General features: G+C 40.0%; 1 protein-coding gene across 1 annotated transcript in view; it reads right to left on the bottom strand.

The window, feature by feature from the left end:
• LOC110519992 (ly6/PLAUR domain-containing protein 1-like) overlaps window positions 1–14,100 on the bottom strand; it is a 48,980-nt gene extending 34,880 nt beyond the window's left edge. The window contains exons 1-2 of the mRNA XM_021596932.2: window positions 13,898–14,100; window positions 3,755–3,889 (exon numbers count right to left, since the gene is read on the bottom strand). Of these exons, the coding sequence (XP_021452607.2) occupies window positions 3,755–3,889; window positions 13,898–13,946 (184 nt within the window). The 5' untranslated portion in view covers window positions 13,947–14,100. The remainder of the gene's footprint in view (window positions 1–3,754; window positions 3,890–13,897) is intronic.
• Window positions 14,101–23,731: the final 9,631 nt, after the last annotated feature.

Here is a 23,731-nt window from a genome sequence, read left to right as displayed (position 1 = left end):
ACAGTTATTCTGGCTAACTGACAATGATTTTGAATGCTGATTAATACTGCACTGGTGAATACACAAGGGATATGACGTGGTAGGTGGAACAACTCAGGATGATGGAGGAACAGGTTGCTAAGGTGGATAAAAAAATTGGCACACCGCTTTGGAAGGAAAGTTCCCAACAAACCGAGACCTATTGTGGCCAGGTTGACCCATTACAAAATTAATTCTGAAAAGAGGAAGGGAACTGAAGGAACAACATTCTTTATCAATGAGCAATATTCTGGCGAGATCATGGATAGGATGCGCTTACTATAGCCTAAACTTAAACACCACAGGGCACAGGGCCAGAAAGTGAGCCTGGTGTTGGACAAGCGGTACATTAACAACCAACTCTTCAGGGATTCCAAGATCACGACCTGGATGTGAGTAACCATGCCGAGCCAGTAATTGTGGATATGTGAAACCATAATCGTCCACGAGTGACAATTATTATTATAATTATTACAAAATGTTTTTGTCTGGATGAAAATGCACTTAAATGATATAGGACTGAATAACACTTCATCAAGGGCGCTATCAGAAGGGGCAAATCAGTAGGCTGGCTATTGATGCGGATGACAATACAGCAAATATAGTCATTGTCTGTATAGTCTATTGATATACAGTTGAAGTCGGAAGTTTACATACACGCCGAGTTTAAATGTATTTGGCTAAGGTGTATGTAAACTTCCGACTTCAACTGTATGGGGCCAGTCAGCTATTTGGCATATGTTGTGTAATGAAAGAGAATTGTATCTTTAGTTGTGATATTGTGTTAGAAGTTGTTGATTAGGCTACTACTATAAGTGATTGCTTATGTCTGCAACTCACAACAGATGTTCATCGAATGAATAGGCAAATGGGACACTGATGGATTGGAAGTAGAGTCCTTATGTAAGGGCAAATATACAGTAAGTGCACTTCAGCTCACCCACGTTTTCAGTAGGCCTTCATGAAGAAATGACAGGCTAGGACCTATATGAACAACAACAGAAATACGCAGGCCTACTGTTTTTGATGCACATCAGCCTTGGGCCCATCTACTCTTCTTTTTCTGTGAATTCTTCTCTTCCATTTAGGTGGTTATGTGTAAAGCCCAATGTAGGATTTCAAAGTTATGGTTCATTGATTATGGACAATCAGGCTTATACATTGTGCATAATGAGTTTAAAATATAGCCCATTACAGCTGCAGCCATGTGATAAAATGAATTACTGGCAGTAATTGTCACTATGGTATTCAGTCGCACCGCACTCGGCCGACAGCTTAGGGGAAATTCTTTGAAATACAAGCGACTCCTGTAAACCAGATATGGTATGAGGCAGCCAATATGATGGTTGATTGTTTAGACTAGACTATTGTTAGTACATGTAATATATACTTATCAAAAATATAAACACAACAAGTAAAGTGTTGGTCCCATGTTTCATGAGCTGAAATAAAGCATCCCAGAAATGTTCCATATGCACAACTGGCTCTAACCAAAATAGAAAGAGGAGTGGCTCAAACCAGAAGAAAAAAATTTGTGGAGCGGCCCCGGTGCACAACTGAGCGAGAGGACAAGTAGTAACCAAAAAAGTGTTAAACAAATCTAAATGTATTTTATATCTTCAAAGTAGCCACCTTTTGCCTTGATGACAGCTTTGCACAGTCTTGGCATTCTCTCAACCATCCTCATGAGGTAGTCACCTGGAATGCATTTCAAATAACAGGTGTGCCTAGATAAAAGTTAATTTTTTGAATTTATTTCCTTTTTGATGCGTTTGAGCCAATCAGTTGTGTTAGGGGTGGTATACAGAAAATAGCCCTATTTGGTAAAAGACCAAGTCCATATTATGGCAAGAACAGCTCAAATTAGCAAAGAAAAAGAAAAATTACAGTCCATCATTACCTTAAGACAAGAAGGTCAGTCAATATGGAACATTTCGAGAACTTTGAAAGTTTCTTCAAGTGCAGTCGCAATAACCATCAAGCGCTATGATACAGCTGGCTCTCATGAGGACTGCCACAGGAAAGGAAGACCCAGAGTTACCTCTGCTGCAGAGGATAAGTTCATTAGAGTTCCCAGCCTCGGAAATTGCAGCCCAAAGAAATGCTTCTCACAGAGTTCAAGTAACAGACACAACTCAACATCAACTGTTTAGAAGAGACTGCGTGAATCAGGCCTTCATGGTCGAATTGCTGCAAAGACCACTACTAAAGGACACCAATAAGAAGAATAGACTTGCTTGGTCCAAGAAACATGAGCAATCGACATTAGACTGCTGGAAATCTGTCCTTTGGTCTGATGAGTCCAAATTTGAGATTTTGGTTCCAACCAAAATTGGTGAAATGCAGAGTAGGTGAATGGATGATCGCCGCATGTGTGGTTCCCAACATGAAGAATGGAGGAGGTGTGATGGTGTGGGGATGCTTTGCGTGTGACACTGTCTGTGATTTATTTAGAATTCAAGTTACAGTTAACCAGCATGCCTACTACAGTATTCTGCAGTGATACGCCATCCCATCTGGTTTGCGCTTAGTGGAACTATAATATGTTTTTCAACAGGACAATGACCCAACACACCTCCAGGCTGTGTAAGGGGTACTTGACCAAGAAGGAGAGTGATGGAGTGCTGCATCAGATGACCTGGCCTCCAAAATCACCCGACCTCAACCCCATTGAGATGGTTTGGGATGGGTTGGACCGCAGAGTGAAGGAAAAGCAGCCAACAAGTGCTCAGCATATGTGGGAACTCCTTCAAGACTGTTGAAAAAGCATTCCAGGTGAAGCTGGTTGAGAGAATGCCAAGAGTGTCCAAAGGTGTCATCAAAGCAAAGGGTTGCTACTTTGAAGAATCTAAAATGTAACATATATTTAGATTTGTTTAGGTTACTACATGATTCGGTATGTGTAATTTAATTGTTTTTATGTCTTCGCTATTATTCTAACAATGTAGAAAATAGTCAAAATAAAGAAAAACCCTTGAGTGAATAGGGGTGACCAAACTTTTCACTGGTGCTGTATGTGTAACAATAAAACTGTAACAACAAAAATGTAAAAACTAAGTTACTTTTGTCCTCTAACGAAGGGGGGTGCACTGCAGGAATTTTGCCTGTCATCAGAACCATTGACTAAACATGGGCTAATTCAAGCTGTGCTGATCCAAGATCTGTGAAGTCAGCAAACTATAGAAGTTTAGCAGGCTATCTAGGAGCTCAGGTGGATAGATTGATGCCAGACCCACAGAGTCCAAATTTGTTGAATCATTGTTGTTTCCACATAATTTCCAAAGAATTCAATGTGATTAAGTTCAATGAATGTGGAAAACTGACTGGATTTTCTATAAGTAATCAACAGAAGGGAATTTAGTCATTTTTCACCCAATTGTTTACCTATATTCATTGACAGGGTGACATTTTTGGTTGAATTCATGTTAGTTGACATCTCAACCAATGTAACTCAAAACTAGACGTTTAACTGATGTCTTTGCCAAGTGGGGTAAAGTCCTTCATGTTTATTTGAATGCATTCAGGTATTTTTCAAACTCACAGAGCGAATCTCCAACCATTTATGTATGATGTTTGTACACGTTACAGATAGAAGGCACCTTGCGGAAAGATTTAGACGCAATCGTCAAGACCAAACAACCCAAAACACACCTTCTTGGCTCGATTGGCCTACTGCTCTGCTTCTCGCAGAGTAGAAGGGTTGAAGTCAAGTAAGTTCATATCATATGTGGCTTACCGTCTTCCTTCACCAGTACCTCCTTCTGACACATGTCCTGCACGTTGACAGTGCAGTTGACGATGAACTCGGGTGTGGAGCAGTCATTGTGAGTGACCTCTTCACACTGATAACACTGGATCTGCAGTGCCAGCCCTGCAACATACGTGAGAAACACAGGTTTTCCATTGCAAATCTGTTCCTAATTGACATACCTGTATGAATCAAGTTTTTTTGGAAAGAACTCAAAATCCATTACAATTCAATACAAAGGTATAAAGTGAGACATTAGTATACCCATAGACAACAAAATATACTGTGCAAAGAACACAAACTATGGTCTAACTATGAAACAGTTCACAAATATCAGACATGTGCAGACATGTCCAAACTATATAACTCATGTGGATCTCAGCCTTATTTTTTCACTACTTCTCCAACTATAGTCCAATCCTGCACTTTGGCACATTTCACCTTTTCTTCCTCTGAAAATATTTTGATATCGGCTAATATGACAAGATTCCTGTTACAACTGCAGCTGCAATTACTGTGGCTAAGTCATACAGTATAATCATAAAAGATGTATTGTAATTCAACAAAACCCTATAACTTGACATCAGCAGAAGTGAAACATTCACCTGATGCATTGTGCATGTTGGAGAGTGTGCTCCCCTGACAGAACATCAGATATCGGACATTTTTTTCTTAACAGGCCATTGTGTCGCCCAACAAATCACACGAGCATCAGAAAGCCTTGTCAGACTTTATTCAACTTGAAAATGGACCTGAAAAAATCTAAATGTAGCTTATTCACCTAAATGTAGCTTATTCACCTTATTTACCAACTATGACTACAGCAAGCAACTTCATCCAGCTACAGTTGAGTAGTGACTGGGTTTAAAATAAAAATGTAAAGGGAACAAGTTGACTGCACAATGAGCACTGCTCCATCATCCAGTGTGCAACAGTATGCCCCATCCAAATGTCACTCATTTTCTGGAGTTCTGCTTTGGTAAACATACATCTTAAACTGTTAATAAGGGCAGACAGTTGGGAAATTGCCATGTCAGGGTACATGGGCATTTTTTTCCAGGTACCCAGGGGAAAGTTACACTAATTCAGTCAAACCAGGTTTCAGGGATACATCAAAAACGACATTCTTGGCAGGCAGAGAGAAACATTTGATATGCAGCACAGGAGAGCTCTATTAGCATTAAACTCCCTCTATTACGTGAGCAAAACAAATTATGTTGATGTCATTCAATGTTAAGAAATAGAATGAGACTACCAAACATAATATATTCCCAGTGCATAATTTGTAAATCGGGAGGTGCCTGAGCAAAATGTAAGCACGGCAGTGTTGTGAAATAGGGAGCTCTGAGGTACCGGAACGCATGAGAAAAAAAAACACCTTTATAGTAAAGCATTGCATGCATATCATTGCATTTGCGTAGTGGCATAGAGCAGTAGAGTAGAGGCACTTGCAGAAGTTGCACACATGGAGAACATTTTTAGTGGTCAACGGTTTGGGGAAAATGTGGCTTTTTATAAATGCATTTCATGCAATTCTACATAATTTTACATGACTGGAGACGTTGGCATAATCTTTTTTAATGACTTGTTCAAAACATGGGAACTCTTAACTGGGAAATCTCTGACTTCTGACTTTAGTGCATTCAAGACAACTGAAAACTATGGGGAAAAAAGTCGTTTTGAACTGTCATCCAACACGGAATTCCAAGTCGGGGGCTCAGGCCTCTTTCTAGAGCTCCGACTTTCTAACATGAAGATCACTGACGTCATGATTCAACCTCGTTTTTTCCAGAGTTCCCAGTTGTCATGAAAGCACCATAATACCACACAAATGATGGAAATGACAGGCTACTTGACACTGACATCAATAAAATTGGCCTTGTGTTGTATCCATCAATAGCCTAGGCCTAGGTGTGTGCAGACACACAATGTAGCCTAGAATATCAGGAGGAAAATGCTTTCCATCTTTACTGACTCACTCAATGATGCGCAGCTCACTCGCTGGTGATGGCCGATGTGCTCGTGCTAAAAGCCTCTCTCTCGCTCTCTCTCCTTTTACTTTAAAAACAATAGGCCTATTTGAAAGTTGATCAAATATTTTGGTAGCCTACAGCAGACAGATTAGAGACATCTCTTTTCAGCAGGAGCCATTTGCTTTCCAACCTGTGTTTTCCAGCAATTGTATTTGAAATATTGCTAAAGGCCTGTTTTGTATGCATGCTGTTTGTTCACTAACAGATTTGCCGCGCGTTCTCGACTGTAGACTATGCCTTGTTATTGGGGTACACTCTACAGCTAGGCCAACATTTTTTTAAGAAGCTGATGGTCTGTGGCTAAATTATATGCTTTCTCGTGGTGTAGTAATCTATTATAAATCATTTCATTTATTTCTGAACAGACAGCAGTAACTCTATACAATTAGCAAATGTATTTCAATTTATCAGGGGTGTTGCAGGTCCTCCAGAACCCTTCGCACGCACAACAGTTTCACACTCAATTCGTGCAAATATGTACAAAAAGTATTTTTGCAGATTTCGTGCATTTTTGTGCATTTTTGTGTAGCTTAATTAGTGTGAAAAGAAACACATTTTTGAGCGACATTTTTCAACACATTACTGTAAATAAATGGACACTACCTGTTATAAAATGGAAATTGCTCTCCGTAAATAAATGCTCAGTCTAGGGGGGCTCCTGGGTGGCGCAGTGGGTGCTGTACTGCAGTGCCAGCTGTGCCACCAGAGACTCTGGGTTCGTGCCCAGGCTCTATCGTAACCGGCCGCAAACGGGAGGTCCATGAGGCGACGCACAATTAGCCTAGCGTCATCCGGGTTACACTAGGGCTTGGCTGGTAGGGAAGTCCTTGTTGCACCAGTGACTCCTGTGGCAGGCCGGGCACAGTGTGCGCTAACCAAGGTTGCACGGTGGGCTGGCCTTATGACTTTAATGACTGGTCATAAACTCTCCTTCTGGACCTGCAGTATTGAATCTGATGTGTGTAGAGAGAGAATCTTGCCAAAACTTCAAACATCAAAAGATTGGGCATTGGAACATTAGTTTTCAAATCCAAATGTCTGGAATGTTTGGTGAGGACCCAAACAATACATCCTTTCAAAAGTTGATTGTTTTGTAACTCTACAAATGTATACATCCCATTTATCAGATTTGAATGTTGTAAAACTGATATGATTAAATATTAAACTATTTGTGAGAAGATGAAATGTGATTTTAGCCTTCTAAATGAGATAATTGTTTTTATATAAACTTTTGCCAAGTCAGTAACCACACTCAAGTGAACACAGACATTGTTGCAACGTGATGGAACCGCCCTCCAAGGCGAGTGCATAAATGAATGGTATCAACATTTACATTAGACCAGAAAGCATGGAGTGGTGGCTACACATTGAAATGGTTTAGAACCACAAGACCAAAAAATGGTAAGACTCAAACTCTCGAGTGAAGAAGATAAAGACTACATCGCAACATTCAGTCTGCAGCTGTTTATGTAGTTTAGTCTAGTAAACTCGACCCAAAGAACCCCGCATGTGTTCTCTGATGTATCCAGTCTAACAAACACTCAAAGACAAAAAGCCTACGACAACTGGGGACATGTGACCTCTGGTGGACAACCAGAGACTTACACAACCAGAGACTTAAATCGAACTACTCGCCATAGACGGACGGGAGATTTCAACAGAGAGACGACAAAGACCTACAAGCGTAAATATGTGTTGCATTTCTAAATCCGAATGAGCGGTTGTTAGGGTGCTAAATATCCATATTTATGATGAGCGTATTTCCCACATGTATGTACAAGCAGCCCACTCTCTGTCTCTCCCGCTCTTTCTTTTCCCATCCCTTTCATTGTGTAACAAGCCGTCATATCGGGTTAGTCCACTAGGGACTTTTCATTGCATTATGTTAGTAATCAATTCAACTTATGTATGTTTGTGTTTATGTATTTCTGTGTGATTATTTAGTTAGTTAGTAAATAAATAATTAAGCCAATTTGTGTATGGCTGAATCATCATTTAGACTAGGGTTCGTGCAGATATCCAAGAATTTTGCGATGTTCAGAATGAGACTGATATGAAGAAATAATGATTAATGGATGACTGGTATGATAGACATTTGTTTATTTTTTCACCTTTATTTAACGAGGCAAGTCAGTTAAGAACAAATTCTTATTTTCAATGACAGCCTAGGAACAGTGGGTTAACTGCCTGTTCAGGGGCAGAACGACAGATTTGTACCTTGTCAGCTCTGGGATTCCCACTAGGCTACCCTGCCGCCCCAAGATGCATATCAGATACATTCTGCACCTACAACACCAGGTGTCGCAGGAAGGCCAAGAAGATCATCAGGGACCCCAGCCACCCAAACCATGCCCTGTTTTCCATGATTTAATCACTCAGACACGGGCAGAACAGGAGCATCATGGCAAAAACTGGGAGACTGGCCAATAGTTTCTACCCTCAGACCGCTAAATAGCCACCACTAGTCAGCTACCTGCTGCTCCCCTAGGGACATACCCCCCCCACCACCCCCTCAACAAGCTTTTACTCAGCCCAATATTCTCAACATACCAGTGTCAACATTGTATATTTCTTTCATTATTGGTTTTAAATGTTTTTAACCCTTTTTGTGTACGATCACATATTCGTGATCATTGTTGAGTGGTCCCTGCAGCATACCATTGCAAATATGTGTTTGGAAGAGTTGTCTGAAAAGCATCTAAACAATGTTTTGTACTGATGGGAAATAAAGGTCTTCACAACATAAATTCCTCAATTTCACCTTTTTATTGTAAAAGATAAACGCAAATGTCCTCATCCAAGCATCACATGGAACACATCCACAGCCAAATTCATTCCATTAACCAGTCTAAATAACAGGTTGCGCTGACAACAAACAAAACACAAGTTAGCGACCTAACATCTCTGGTGAGCAGATGGGAGAAATGTAATATTGTTTAGAAAGAGATGCCTGTCAGCTAAGCTAACAGCAGCTAAATTCTTTGATGGCAGCCATGGTTGTTTATTTTTGACAAGCAAAAACTCAATCCCAGAATGCTATTCACTATAACACGCAAATAAACAAAGTTACGGTCAAAGATGGCTGTGTCCGTTGCCTGAAAATTGAGCTTTGGTCACTTTTCAGCATAATGCACATCTTTGATGTACTTGTTACTGTATATGCAAGAACCGGAGGACATGACCTGACAAGTCATTTACAGTATTAGACAAATCGCAATGCAAATGAAATGTTATCACCTCACAGATCATCACCCCAAATACTAGCCTAACAGTAGAGCAAAAACTAAACAGGGATGGAACCGTTTGTGGGGGTGTTCATTTAATTTGTGGGGGTTTTCAAGTCCATGGGAGGGAAGGTGTCGTGGGGGGATATGATGCAGGAAATATTACTATAGGGGATTTATCAATAAAAGGGGGGCAAATCCAGAAGTTTATGCTAAATAAAACCCTTGGAAAGGGGGCTCTGCGCTGGCAACCCTGAGGTACCATAGTAACAACCTGATGTCTTGAACACGGTAACTGGGAAATCTCCAATTTCTGACTTCAGCGTGTTCAAGACAACTGGGAACTCCACGGGGAACTCGTACAAAAACGAGCATCGACTGGGAAAAATCGTTTAACGGTTATCCAACTCGTAACTCCATCCGGGGAACTCTGACTTCTTGTTAGAGCTCTGATTTTCCGATCTGAAGCTCACTGACATCATGATTTGACCTCGTATTTCAGAGTCCCCAGTTGTCGTGAAAGCACAAGTCAGTCGAGTAAATTATCAATTCGTCTCGTTTCGTTATAACATTTTTGGTCTGACGCTTTCGTGACAAACATGGTGTCACACATAGCTTAGCATTAGCTCATCATAATCAGTACAACCTTCAAAAAAGTATTCTAAACACGTGTCTATTACAATCTTTGCAAGAATCGGAATGGATGATTCTTAACCAGTACTTGAAAATGTGAATAAAACACATGTTACGCTCCATACATGCATATGGTATGCTACAGTAGAAACAACAAAACAATATACAGAAAATAAGGCACTTACTTTGATAGGAACGCACACATGTGCATTCGCAGAGTTTGTTTTCCTTAAAACATAAATAAAAGGTAATGTGGGTGCCAGACAGAAAATGTGCCAGGTGCAGTGGTGAAAGAAGTATCCAATTTTGATACTTGAGTAAAAGTAAAGATACCCTTTTAATAGAAAATGACACAAGTGAAAGTCACCCAGTTAAATACTACTTGAGTAAAACTCAAAAGTATTTGGTTTTAAATATAGTAAATGTCTAGTCACAGAGGATTTTCTTCTGAATAAATGGCATAGCACTTTCCATTCCGCTTCAGGCAACTTTGATGTAAGGCTTGATCATACCTGTAGTGACTACTTCTGTCATTCCCATTGTTGCTTATCCATTGTTCACTAGATATATCAATGTAATTACACCCAACACAATGTTGAAAAACAGAATGCTTCCCACCACTAGATCACTTAACTAGACGTGAGCTGGACGTGAGCCCAACGCTGCCAACAATATAGCAGAAGAAATTGCAACAGGGACTCTAACCAGGGCTCATACATGGCAAAGTGAGCTCTAACAGCCATTGACGTGAAAGCCTAGTAGGCCTCTGGGCAGAGGCAGTAGGCCTACAATGTTGGCATATGCCTTGTTACAATAGCCTAAGTCTATAACATGATTGACATGACCGTAAAAATCATCATGAAACGGCCTTGGAAGTGCCATTAGTGTAAGCAAACATAATTCATTATTTTACATTAACCTGTTTAACTGCATTGATATTGCTTAATTGATAATTGCAAATACCATGCAGTTGCACCAGGGGAATTTAAACCAAACAGATTTTTTGCAGGTCTTCTGTTTCCCCACATTTAATGATTCATTAATTTACCATAATGGAAATGTATCCCATTTCCCCAATCAAATAACTTCCTCAATACCACAAAAAAAACTGACAAATACAGCTATAACCCCAATTTGGCAACCCTCATAAATCCGACATAGCACCAGTTTCCAAAAGTATTAAGAAAAAACAAGCACAGAAAACAGCATGGGCATGAATAATAAATAAAAAAAACATAAGGCTACAATTTTATTCTAAGTATTTCGATGACAACCTGGTTGTTAACAATATTGGGTTAACACGTTTTTTTAATATAAATAAATGTGGGACACAAAAAAACCATTGCAGAACACCATTGCCCAAAACGCATTGCTCCAATAACTTTCAAAAGATTTTTTCCAAAGTTTGCCCCCCAAAAACGATTTTTTTCTATGAATGAAGTCGCACAAAAAAGTGTGTATTTTCCAACAAATTAAGCTGAACAAAAATGTGCGTATTTTCACATGAATTAAGCGACACAAAACCACATAAAAAGGCACAACATCTGCTGAAATACTTTCTGTGCATATTTGAATGAATTGAGTGTGAGATTGTGTTGTTCTATAAGGACATAAATAATGACGTGCAAAGCTGGAGAGATGAGAGTTGCCGGCTCATTCATGTCTATCAGAGCAGAGCGAGGGAGAGAGATCATAGAGCGTGAATCTCGTTTCAGTTCTAAGAGACACAGACGCACTTCTCATACGGCCACGGCCTTGCGTTGGTCTCAAACATATAGTGCATTCGGAAAGTATTCAGACACCTTGACTTTTCCAGATTTTGTAACGTTACAGCCTTGTTTTAAAATTGATCCAATTATTGTGTTTCCTCATCAATCTACACACAATACCCCATAATGACAAAGTGAAAACAGATTTTTATACATTTTTGCAAATTCATTTCAAATAAATAACCGAAATACCTTATTTACATAAGTATTCAGACCCTTTGCAATGAGACTTGAAATTGAGCTCATGTGCATCCTGTTTCCATTGATCATCCTTAAGATGTTTCTACAACTTGATTGGAGTCCACCTGTGGTAAATTCAATTAATTTGACATGATTTGGAACGGCACATACCTGACTATATAAGGTCCCACAGTTGACAGTAAATGTCAGAGCAAAAACCAAGCAATGGGGTCGAAGGAATTGTCCACAGAGCTCCGAGACATGATTGTGTCGAGGCACAGATTTGAGGAAGAGTACCAAAAAAATTCTGCAGCATTGAAGTGCCCAAAAGAAAACAGTGGCCTCCATCATTCTTAAATGGAGGATTTTTAGAACCACCAAGACTCTTCCTAGAGCTGGCCACCCAGTCAAACTGAGAAATTGTGGGAGAAGGGCCTTGGTCATGGAGGTGACCAGGAACCCGATGGTCACTCTGACAGAGCTCCCTCCAGAGTACCTATGTGGAGATGGGAGAACCTTCTAGAAGGACAACCATCTCTGCAGTACTCCACCAATCAGGCCTTTATGGTAGAGTGGTCAGACGGAAGCCACTCCTCAGTAAAAGGCACATGACAGCCACTTGGAGTTTGCCAAAAGGCATCTAAAGACCCTCAGACCATGAGAAACAATATTCTCTGGTCTGATGAAATCAAGATTGAACTCTTTGGCCTGAATGCCAAGCGTCACATCTGGAGGAAACCTGGCACCATCCCTATGGTGAAGCATGGTGGTGGCAGCATCATGCTGTGGGGATGTTTTTCAGAGGCAGGGACTGGGAGACTACTCAGGATCGAGGCAAAGATGAACGGAGCAAAGTGCAGAGAGTTCCTTGATGAAAAGCATTCAGTACCTCAGACTGGGGTGAAGGTTCACCTTCCAACAACCCTAAGCACACAGCCAAGACAACGCAGGGGTGGCTTCGGGACAAGTCTCTGAATATCCTTGAGTGGCCCAGCCAGAGCCCATACTTGAACCCGATAAGAACTTCTCTGAAGATAACTGAAAATAGCTGTGCGTTTGACGCTCCCCATCCAACCTCACAGAGCTTGAGAGGATCTGCAGAGAAGAATGGGAGGAAACTCCCCAAATACTGGTGTGCCAAGCTTGTAGTGTCATACCCAAGAAGACTCAACGCTGTAATTGCTGCCAAAGGTGCTTAAAGAAACTACCAAGAGTCTGAATACTTATGTAAATGTGATATTTTCGTTTCTTTCCCCCAGTTTTTTTCTTCAAAATTTTCGAAAAATCGGTTTTTGCTTTGTCATGGAGTATTGTGTGTAAACTGATGAGGGGAAAAAATATTTAATCAATTTTAGAATAAGGCTGTAACATAACAACATTTGGAAAAAGTAAAGGGGTCTGAATACTTTCCGAATGCACAGTATGTTTGATACCAACGCATGGCCGTGGCTGTGTGAGAAGCGCGTCTGTGTCTCTCAGAACTAAAACGAGATTCAAGTTCTGTACTTTCTGAATGCACTGTAGGTTACAATGTTGCGCAAACCTTAAGAGCATTCGACCCAACCCGAATCAACTCGGGGTCTTTAGGATGCCTAATGACTTTGTTCGCTTTTATTATATATTCACATGTATATATTTTTTATGATTATTTTTCATGCCATGAGAGGTACTGGATCCGACCAAATAGGTCCTGGAACGAAACAGTCCAAAAAGGAGAAACGCCGGATCCTGTTCCAGCAGCATCTGGCACAAATTAAGTATTCTCAAACGGGTAAGTGTAGTAGGCTACAATGAATGTGTGATAATATAAGCATCAATACGCACTAACGGGTACCGGCTGCATACACCCCTTTGTCAAAAAAAATTCGAACAGTGTTTCCATCTGTAAGCAGGCTTGTCTCATTCTCTTGACATCCACACACTGGTGTAAAGATAATAATTTTGCGTTCCCACGTCAACAGTGCCAAACCGTGCGTAAAGACGCAGTAGGAAATATCACAGAGAAGTAAAAACTACCGAAAATGTTATCAACTTCCCCCCCTTTCAAATTAACCAAATTGCTTGCGCACCAGGGTAACCTACTGGCAATCAATGACCCACCCTGAGCTTATCTTCCTCTCCAGATATTGTTAGAGCGTTAAAACAATTAGTAAAACAAAACACGTTATTAATACTATGCCTACTCCATTTAGACGCATATCGTCTGGTATTACACATAATTTAGGTCGACTATCCATTGCATTCCAAAACGGCTTGCAGCGTTACAGTTGACAAATCCCATGGGTAACATACCTGCTTTGAGGATAAACCAGAACAAAGTTGTATAAGTAAGCAGCCGCATTCTTTCGATGGTGTCGCTTGGGAAGGACACATTAGACCTGGTGATGTTGCGAGCAGTGCACAGTCCATTTATGGATCCGAAGAACGTCCATGGTAGCCTCCTAAACGTTCAGTGCTGCGTACCTCTGATTCGACAGTGAGACCAGCCACGGCACTTGCCGAGATAACTGGGAGGGGAGTGGCGGTCGCAAGTGTACAGTGTGATATGATTATGTGTTTAATCCAAAATGTTATGATTTTAATCAGATTTCCAGTGCTAAAAAAGTAATCTATAACCAGGGGCGGACTGGGACAAAAATTCAGCCCTGGCATTTTAGTCACATCAGCTTGACACATTTCAATTGATCTAATCTGACTGAGTGACTGACAGAGAGTCAGAACAGGTATCACTCTCTTTGATGATTGCATTTGTGACTCACAACCTCTATTTGGTCTTATGTAGCAAAATGTAAAATTGTGTTTTTTTTAATTTTTTTACATTGGATTAAAGTAGAGACTCAGAGCTACAAAATGGTATATCATACACTGCATTTGAGAAACAATGGAAAATACAGTGCCTTGCGAAAGTATTCGGCCCCCTTGAACTTTGCGACCTTTTGCCACATTTCAGGCTTCAAACATAAAGATATAAAACTGTATTTTTTTTGTGAAGAATCAACAACAAGTGGGACACAATCATGAAGTGGAACAACATTTATTAGATATTTCAAACTTTTTTAACAAATCAAAAACTGAAAAATTGGGCGTGCAAAATTATTCAGCCCCTTTACTTTCAGTGCAGCAAACTCTCTCCAGAAGTTCAGTGAGGATCTCTGAATGATCCAATGTTGACCTAAATGACTAATGATGATAAATACAATCCACCTGTGTGTAATCAAGTCTCCGTATAAATGCACCTGCACTGTGATAGTCTCAGAGGTCCGTTAAAAGCGCAGAGCATCATGAAGAACAAGGAACACACCAGGCAGGTCCGAGATACTGTTGTGAAGAAGTTTAAAGCCGGATTTGGATACAAAAATATTTCCCAAGCTTTAAACTTCCCAAGGAGCACTGTGCAAGCGATAATATTGAAATGGAAGGAGTATCAGACCACTGCAAATCTACCAAGATCTGGCCGTCCCTCTAAACTTTCAGCTCATACAAGGAGAAGACTGATCAGAGATGCAGCCAAGAGGCCCATGATCACTCTGGATGAACTGCAGAGATCTACAGCTGAGGTGGGAGACTCTGTCCATAGGACAACAATCAGTCATATATTGCACAAATCTGGCCTTTATGGAAGAGTGGCAAGAAGAAAGCCATTTCTTAAAGATATCCATAAAAAGTGTTGTTTAAAGTTTGCCACAAGTCACCTGGGAGACACACCAAACATGTGGAAGAAGGTGCTCTGGTCAGATGAAACCAAAATTGAACTTTTTGGCAACATTTTTGTGATTCTTCACAAAAAAAGTTTTATATCTTTATGTTTGAAGCCTGAAATGTGGCAAAAGGTCGCAAAGTTCAAGGGGGCCGAATACTTTCGCAAGGCACTGTAATTCCGCTTTGAAAGTTGATCAACTTGTAAACTCACTATTGAGAAAATCGCCTTTTAATTAATGTTTTGGTATCTAGTGAAGAGCTCTTCTTTGTCTACACCCATTCAGCACCTTAAGCTTTAGCCCCACCCATCTCGTTTTGCTCTCGGAGCGTACACTTGATGCTCTGGCTGATGATTTGTTTACCTCTGGATAACATGAAAACAGCCTAACCAGCTCAGCTGGCAAGAATTTCATTACGCTTTTTTGCAGATGTTTACTGGCCATATTCTACGGGTGTTGTACGCACGTCAAGTAATGTTAGCTAACGAGCCAGCCAGCTAAAGTTAGTTAGTTAAACAACAATGAACAAAGTTCCAACACTGCCTAACATAAGGTGCTAACTAAAAAGAAAACGGCTCTTGGAAACAAATCATAACGTTAGCTCGCTAGCTAACTATACACTTTAGCTTGAAATGAAACCACTTTCTGTCAAAATTAGAAACACAACATATCTTAAAATATAGCTAGCGTAGCTAAACCTAGACTATCTTACCTGTATACTGTACATCAACATGCATCATGGACGCGTGTCCCTGTCAGGAATGCCATACCACGGTTGTCCTTAGTTTGAAGATGTAATCCGGAGACAGGTGTTTTCTCCATCTCTTTAGCTATCATACTCTAATTCCACTGATTTCAAAACTTGATCCTCCAGAAAATGGAGAGCAACACTTATGCAGCTCCACTACACAATACATAAAAAAAAAACGTTCAACAGGATTACCAACACAGACTGAAGAGCTCAAATAGACAGATGTCTTCAATATGGCAGACCAAGTCGAACTCCTCTCTCAGAATGTACAGCCCACTCATTATCTCAGCAAATCGTGGCTAGTGGGAAGGTTGCTCACTTTTTCTGTGGCTTTGGGATAGGGGGCAGCATTTTCACTTTTGGATAAATAGCGTGCCCAAATTCAACTTCCTGCTACTCATGCCAAGAATATAAGATATGCATATTATTAGTAGATTTGGGTAGAAAACACTCTAAAATTTCTAAAACTGTTTGAATCATGTCTGTGAGTATAACAGAACTTATGTAAGCAGGCAAAACCCAGAGGACTAACCATTCAGAATTATTTATTTTTGAGGTCGCTGTCTGTTCAATGAATTCTCATGGGGCAATGATATTTCTTAGGCACATGTTTGCAGTTCCTTCCGCTTCCACTGGATGTCACCAGTCTTTGGAATTTGGTTGAGGTTATTCCTTTGTGCAATGAAGAAGTATGGCCATCTTGGAAAAGGGTAACACTGTTGAGAGTTGGGCAAGACTTGAAAAGTAGCATTAGTTTCCTCTCGTCCTCTTTTGAAAACAGATATACCCGCCTTCAATTAGATCGATTATTAACGTTTAAAAATACCTAAAGTCGCATTACAAAAGTATTTTGAAATGTTTTGGCAAAGTTTACAGGTAACTTTTAGGATATTTTGTAGTGACTTTGCGCAAACTGGAAGCTGTTTTTTTCTGGATCAAACGCGCCAAAAAATATTGGAGTGCCAACGAAAGAACAAAAGAAGCTCGTCAATGGTAAGGCATGATTTATATTTATTTATTTCTAATTGATTTTATTTCTGCGTTTTGTGTAGCGCCTGCAGGGTTGAAATATTATTTCTCTCTTTGTTTACTGCTGTGCTATCATCAGATAATAGCTTCTTATGCTTTCGCCCAAAAGCCTTTTTGAAATCTGACATGTTGGCTGGATTCACAACGAGTGTAGCTTTAATTTTCTATCTTGCATGTGTGATTTAATGAAAGTTTGAATTTTATAGTATTTTATTTGAATCTGGCGCTCTGCATTTTCCCTTGCAATTGGCCAAGTGGGACATTTGCGTCCCCCTATCCCAGAGAGGTATTAACCAAGAAGGCTTGTAATGTAACAATGTTATTTATATTTACAGATGGTGCACAAGTTTTTTATTAAGGCACATGAAAGGTCACGTTAGAGAAGGCATTTTGATTTAAAAAAAACATTTTTTACGTTCAAACGGCTCTCCTGTGAAGTTGTGACTTGCGACATATGCCAAGTTTCCTGAATCGGGTCACATTTGACTTTGAATGTGAATTTGCGCTTCCTCAGCTCAGCCAATCAGAAAACCGGACCGGCAAAAACAACAGAGTAATTGCGCAAAAGTAATAAAAAAAAATGTCCCATGGGCCCCCGGACATGTCTTTAATTTTTATTTATTTTCAAGATATTTTTTTTTTTTACAAGCCCACCCCAATAAAAGATGGTCCGGCCCTTCTGGTATTATCTAGATTTGCCAAATAGCCAGTCTGCCCATGCCTATAGCTATTTTGTATGCCTTACACCAGCCAAACCCTTCCAACTTGAAGGAGTTGGAGCAGTTTTGCCTTGAAGAATGGGCAAAAATCCCAGTGGTTAGATGTGCAGAGCTTATAGAGACATACCCCAAGATACTTGCAGCTGTAATTGATGAAAAAGGTGGGTCTACAATGTATTAACTTTAGGGGGGTGAATAGTTATGCACGCTCAAGTTTTCCGTTTTTTTGTCTTATTTCTTGCTTGTTTCACAGGAATTAATATCTGGCATCTTCAAAGTGGTAGGCATGTTGTGTAAATCAAATGATTCAAACCCCCCAAAAATCCACTTTAATTCCAGGTTGTAAGGCAACAAAATATGAAAAATGACAAGGGGGTGAATAACTTCGCAAGCCACTGTATTTCCCAGCATGCTCTACAGCAGGTTTAAAAAAAATTAGGATTGTTTTTAAAAATCTGTGTTTTTGCATGCACATTGATTGAATGATTGATTCATCTTGATTGAAAGATTACTCTTTATTAATCAAAGATAAATATCACACGTTTTTCTAAACAAATCCAATCTGTTAGTTAGATTTATTGCACCGGTTACTGAAATGGCTTAAATGGTTTAGGTAGGCTCCTTTATCTATGTTCCTAACCCTGACTGTCATTCTGAATGCAGGTTGTGGGTGAATAAAAATGCCAATTGTTGGATATCCAATCTCTGGCTGAATTCCAATACGAATTACACATCACTTTGCCAGCCATCATAATGTGACTTGCAGGCATGATGTGGCCTGTAAACTTGGAATTTCCTAACATCACTGTCTTAGGTTAAACTAGGCCATCAAAGTAAGGCCTTATGATATACTGTATGTAATGTATTTTCAAAAAGTTTTTATGATAACTTTCACCTATGTGCTCATTTGGTAAAAGCCACAGGCCTTTGAAAGCAAAGAATTCAACAATCATGTCTCTGTCACCAACAAATAATGTCATGGGTGGTGACTCTATACGTCACTCGAAAAAGAAAAGGCCCACGGGAAATATGTAAATGAGTCTTTACACCACACAGTGTTAAAACAACACACAAAATGATTTACTGTAACAGTGCTTTTGTTGAACACTAATAGGAGTTACGTTTAGATTAACACTAGTGTTGAATTGAAATAACACTGTGATAGTTAATTACCATATAGTGTTACATTTAACTAACACCGTCAAGTGTAATGAAAGCAGTGTTGATTTTTTTACACTACATTAACACTCAAAATGTAACACTGTGTACTTTTTACACTCTATATAGTGAGACCATATGGTATCTGAGGTAGTGCTAAAATTAACTCTTAAGTGTTGATTTATCACTGCAAAATGTACTGTGTATGTAGAAAGGGTCATAGTAGATAAGATACAGTACCTTTTTCTGCTAAGAGAAATCAGAAATAGTACAGCATGGTGCTCTTTCCAAATAAGAGTTTCAAACTGAGCTGCAATTTCCTCTAGAAAACCATCTAACACCCTGTCTCGAGCTGCTGAATTGCGCTCCACGTCGATTTACTTTTTCCAGGCTACAAACTAATTTTCACTAGATGGCTGTCTACACCTGCCCACATGTTCCTGTGTGAAGGTTAGCGACACTGTGAATGTATACTCTATGTCAACCTTCAAATGTTCCACCAGAATGACTAAGACTTTAATCAAGAAGAGGTATGTACCGAATAGTAGCCTATTTGTCAAGCCTATAGCCATTGCTGACCAGTCCAACATCGTTTATTGCACTGTTCCTTTCTTTTCAACATGGTTTATAGTTTATTTATCAAACCTTTATTTACACACGTAAGTCAATTAAGAACATATTTTTATTATTAATGATGACCTTTCAAGAGATAGACAGACTTTTTTTCTCCCTCCATCATACCCTCTTGACAGGATCAGAGGGCTATTGAGGAGTTGCTCTTGACCTAGGCTACTGAGTTAAGTTAATTAGCTTTATTTATTCCTCCATAATTGCCCATCAAGAGACTGTTAATTGTTAAGAATACCCTGCTTCATTAGAGCTCAAAATCTGTTAATTGGCCCCAGTAAACCCAGTAAGTGGGGGATTAAGAATACTTTAATTATGACTTTTTTTAAATAAACCCCCTTGGGGGTTAACTGAAACAAGATCTTTGTATTTAGTTGAAAATAACATCCAACTCATTGTTACTAAGGGCTGGATTCTATCTCTATTGCCAAAGTTCCACATTGTACTCGATTGGCATTTAAAGACAATGTTCCCATGTTAGCAGAGACTGCGTTCCCGGCAAACTCTGCATATGTCGGCTCAATCGGAAATGACCTTAATATTTCAAGCATGCTATACATACCACTGAACTCTGGCGATGTCGATTGATTATAGCCATAAGGCTCACATTGACTGTAATTCACCAGTTTGTTATCAAGTAAGCTTGATCTCTCTCTTTAGGGTTAGAACATTGCAGATTTTGTGAAATGTTTGTGAATTGTGAAGTTTTCTTGTCTCATTATACCTGTCATGAATGCCGATGAATGATATTAAAGCCAGCATTAAACCCAATCAGCATTAGATCTGCATAATAGAGTGGTTGACATTTCCATTTCCGATTGAGCAGACATATGCAGCGTTTACCGTGAATGTGGTCTCAGAGAACTCAGTAACATTGCCTTTAAAAGGTGCATAGCCGAAAAGTGGCGATCGTATTGAATCCCAGGATAACACTGTTACCCAAAGCTTGCTTAAGGCTCGATTCAATCCGCAATGCCAAAGCTCAGCGCTATAGCACAATTTTAATTTCAATGCAATTGTCACGAGTTCGCGGAGACTGCATTCACGGTAAGCACTGCATATGTTGGCTCAATCGAAATTACCTATACATTTAAAGAGCCCTATGGCGCTGAACTTTGGTACGGATTGAATTGAGCCCAACCTTTGAGGCATTGGCGTGGACAGCAAGGAAAATATCACAAACTACAGTGGCTTAGAAAGTATTCACCCCCTTGGCATTTTTCTCATTTTGTTGCCTTACAACCTGGAATTAAAATAGATTTGAGGGGTTTTTATCATTTGATTTACACAACATGCCTACCACTTTGAAGATGCCAAATCATTTTTTATTGTGAAACAAACAAGAAATAAGACAAAACAACAGGAAACTTGAGGTTGCACAACTATTTACCGCCCCAAGTCAATACCTTGTAGAGCCACCTTTTGCAGCTATTACAGCTGCAAGTCTCTTGGGGTACGTTTCTATAACCTTGGCACATCTAGCCCCTGGGATTGTTGCACATTCTTCAAGGCAAAACTGCTCCAGCTCTTTCAAGTTGGATGGGTTCCACTGGGTTTACAGCAATCTTTAAGTCATACCACAGATTCTCAATTGGATTGAGGTCTGGTCTTTGACTAGGCCATTCCAAGACATTTAAATGTTTCCCCTTAAACCACTTGAGTGTTGCGTTAGCAGTATGCTTAGGATCATTGTCCTGCTGAAAGGTGAACCCCCGTCGCAGTCTCAAATCTCTGGAAGTCTGAAACAGGTTTCCCTCAAGAATTTCCCTGAATTTAGCACCATCCATCATTCCTTCAGTTCTGACCAGTTACCCAGTCCCTGACGATGAAAAACATCCCCACAGCATGATGATGCCACCGCCATGCTTCACTGTGGGGATGTGTTCTCGGGGTGATGAGAGGTGTTGGGTTTGTGCCAGACATTGTGTTTTCCTTGATGGCCAAAAGGCTCAATTTCAGTCTCATCTGACCAGAGTACCTTCTTCCATATGTTTGGGGAGTCTCCCACATGCCTTTTGGCAAACACCAAACGTGTTTGCTTATTTTTTTTCTTTAAGCAATTACTTTTTTTCTGGTCACTCTTCCATAATGCCCAGGTCTGTGGAGTGTAGGCTTAAAGTGGTCCTATGGACAGATACTCCAATCTCCGCTGTGGAGCTTTGCAGCTTCTTCAGGGTTATCTTTGGTCTCTTTGTTGCATCTCTGATTAATGCCTTTCTTGCCTGGTCCGTGAGTTTTGGTGGGAGGCCCTCCCTTGGCAGGTTTGTTGTGGTGCCATATTCTTTCCATTTTTTAATAACGGATTTAATGGTGCACCGTGGGATGTTCAATTTTCTTTATAACCCAACCCTGTCTTTACTTCTCCACAACTTTGTCCCTGACCTGTTTGGAGAGCTCCTTGGTCTTCATGGTGCTGCTTGCTTAGTGGTGCCCCTTGCTTAGTGGTGTTGCAAACTCTGGGGGCCTTTCAGAACAGGTTTATATATACTGAGATCATGTGACACTTAGATTGCACACAGGTGGACATTTTTAAAACGAATTATGTGACTTCTGAAGGTAATTGGTTGCACCAGATCTTATTTAGGGGCTTCATAGCAAAGGGGGTGAATACATATGCACTCACCACTTTTCTGGGCGTTTTTTAAACAAGTAATCTTTTTAATTTTGCTAAACCAGTTTGGACTATTTTGTTACATGACATCCAAATAGAAATCAATAGGTTGTAATGCAACAAAATAGGAAAAAAGTACTTTTTCAAGGCACTGTATCAAAAGTTCACATATACAACAAATAGACCTTCAAATAACATTGAACTAAAGGTCTCTGCCGGTTCAGATGCTGAAATGAAATATGGTATGACAACAGGATCAAGATGTGGAGAGAGACTTTCAAACCAATAGCAAAACCTTTGCTGCCCTGTACATTTTGCCTGTTTGAAAAAGAATCCCGGGGTTCATGCTGAATCAAGATCTATTCATCAAAGGGAAGGCATATGTCACAGTGACTTAGAGCCAGGACTTAAGTCATCTGACAGCTGTCACTGCTCAAGGTTAAAGGCACTTTTACTTTCAATGGATTCTTTAGAAGTACAGTAGATCCACATTCTAAGACAGATTTGGGAGAAAAGACAGGTGAGCTTTCACAAAGGTGAGATTCGAGTCACTGTGGTAATCAATGATTATTTGACCCATGGACTTAACTCTCAACAGTGGTGTTAAGGCAATTTGACAGCTTTGTAAGTCTGTTTTGTACAGTATACACTGCAAGCAGATTTTGTACTTACAGTATATTGCCAGTGTATGTACTAATGCCCTCACAAACCACATTGACTGTTCACACACGGACATAAAATGTGTGTGATTGTTAAAAGTATTTATTTTGGTCAATATAACACTATAACTGTCCTGAAATGACAAAGACAGAATGATAATGAGGTCTTAGTTGAACATTCCACCATAAGATGGCTTGATCACACCTTTTTGGCACTGTTTCACTTATTTACCCTTGTTGGAAGTTCCACTGTTTACTCACCGGAGCATCCCTATCAACATTGGAGTGCTACTACGGAGGGAATACAGGAGCACACCACTTCCCGGAATTTCTCAGCCCCTTGTGAGAAGGTAAGTATCAATATTTCAATGTACAGTACATTCCCATTGGTGCATGACCAGATTGAGGTGTGTATTTAAAGGCCATGGAAGCAACGTGTGATGTTTGTGTTTTTTCAGATCAGAGGGAGCAGGCGCTCAGCGCGATGCAACTTGAGGAAGAAGAAGGTGTGCCAGAATGGTTTGGGACAGAGACGAGGAAGGGCCTCTTGTGAACACTGGAACTGAAAAAACGGAGCGGAGCTACGATGAAGTTTTGAAGGCGCATCAGACTGATCAGCGGCAAAATCCGGACTGGTTCACAAAGTAAACAGGGAAGTGAAACGTTAAATGCCTGTCAAAGGACCAATATTGCTGTCTTTTAATCTCACTCCCTTTTAACGTACCTGCAATACCTGGCTCACTGCTTTTAAAAGGAAGGACAAATGCTTTTAAAGTATTGACAATTGATGTGGATTGGATTATTACTCTATCTATTTTTTTGAATACTGGACTGTTAGTGTTAAGAGGTGATTATCATGAGAGCAACAATTCCT

This window comes from Oncorhynchus mykiss, chromosome 3 (assembly GCF_013265735.2).
Source record: "Oncorhynchus mykiss isolate Arlee chromosome 3, USDA_OmykA_1.1, whole genome shotgun sequence".
NCBI lineage: Eukaryota > Metazoa > Chordata > Actinopteri > Salmoniformes > Salmonidae > Oncorhynchus > Oncorhynchus mykiss.
Note: the sequence above shows the minus strand (reverse complement) of the source record. Positions and strands in the feature narration are given on the sequence as shown.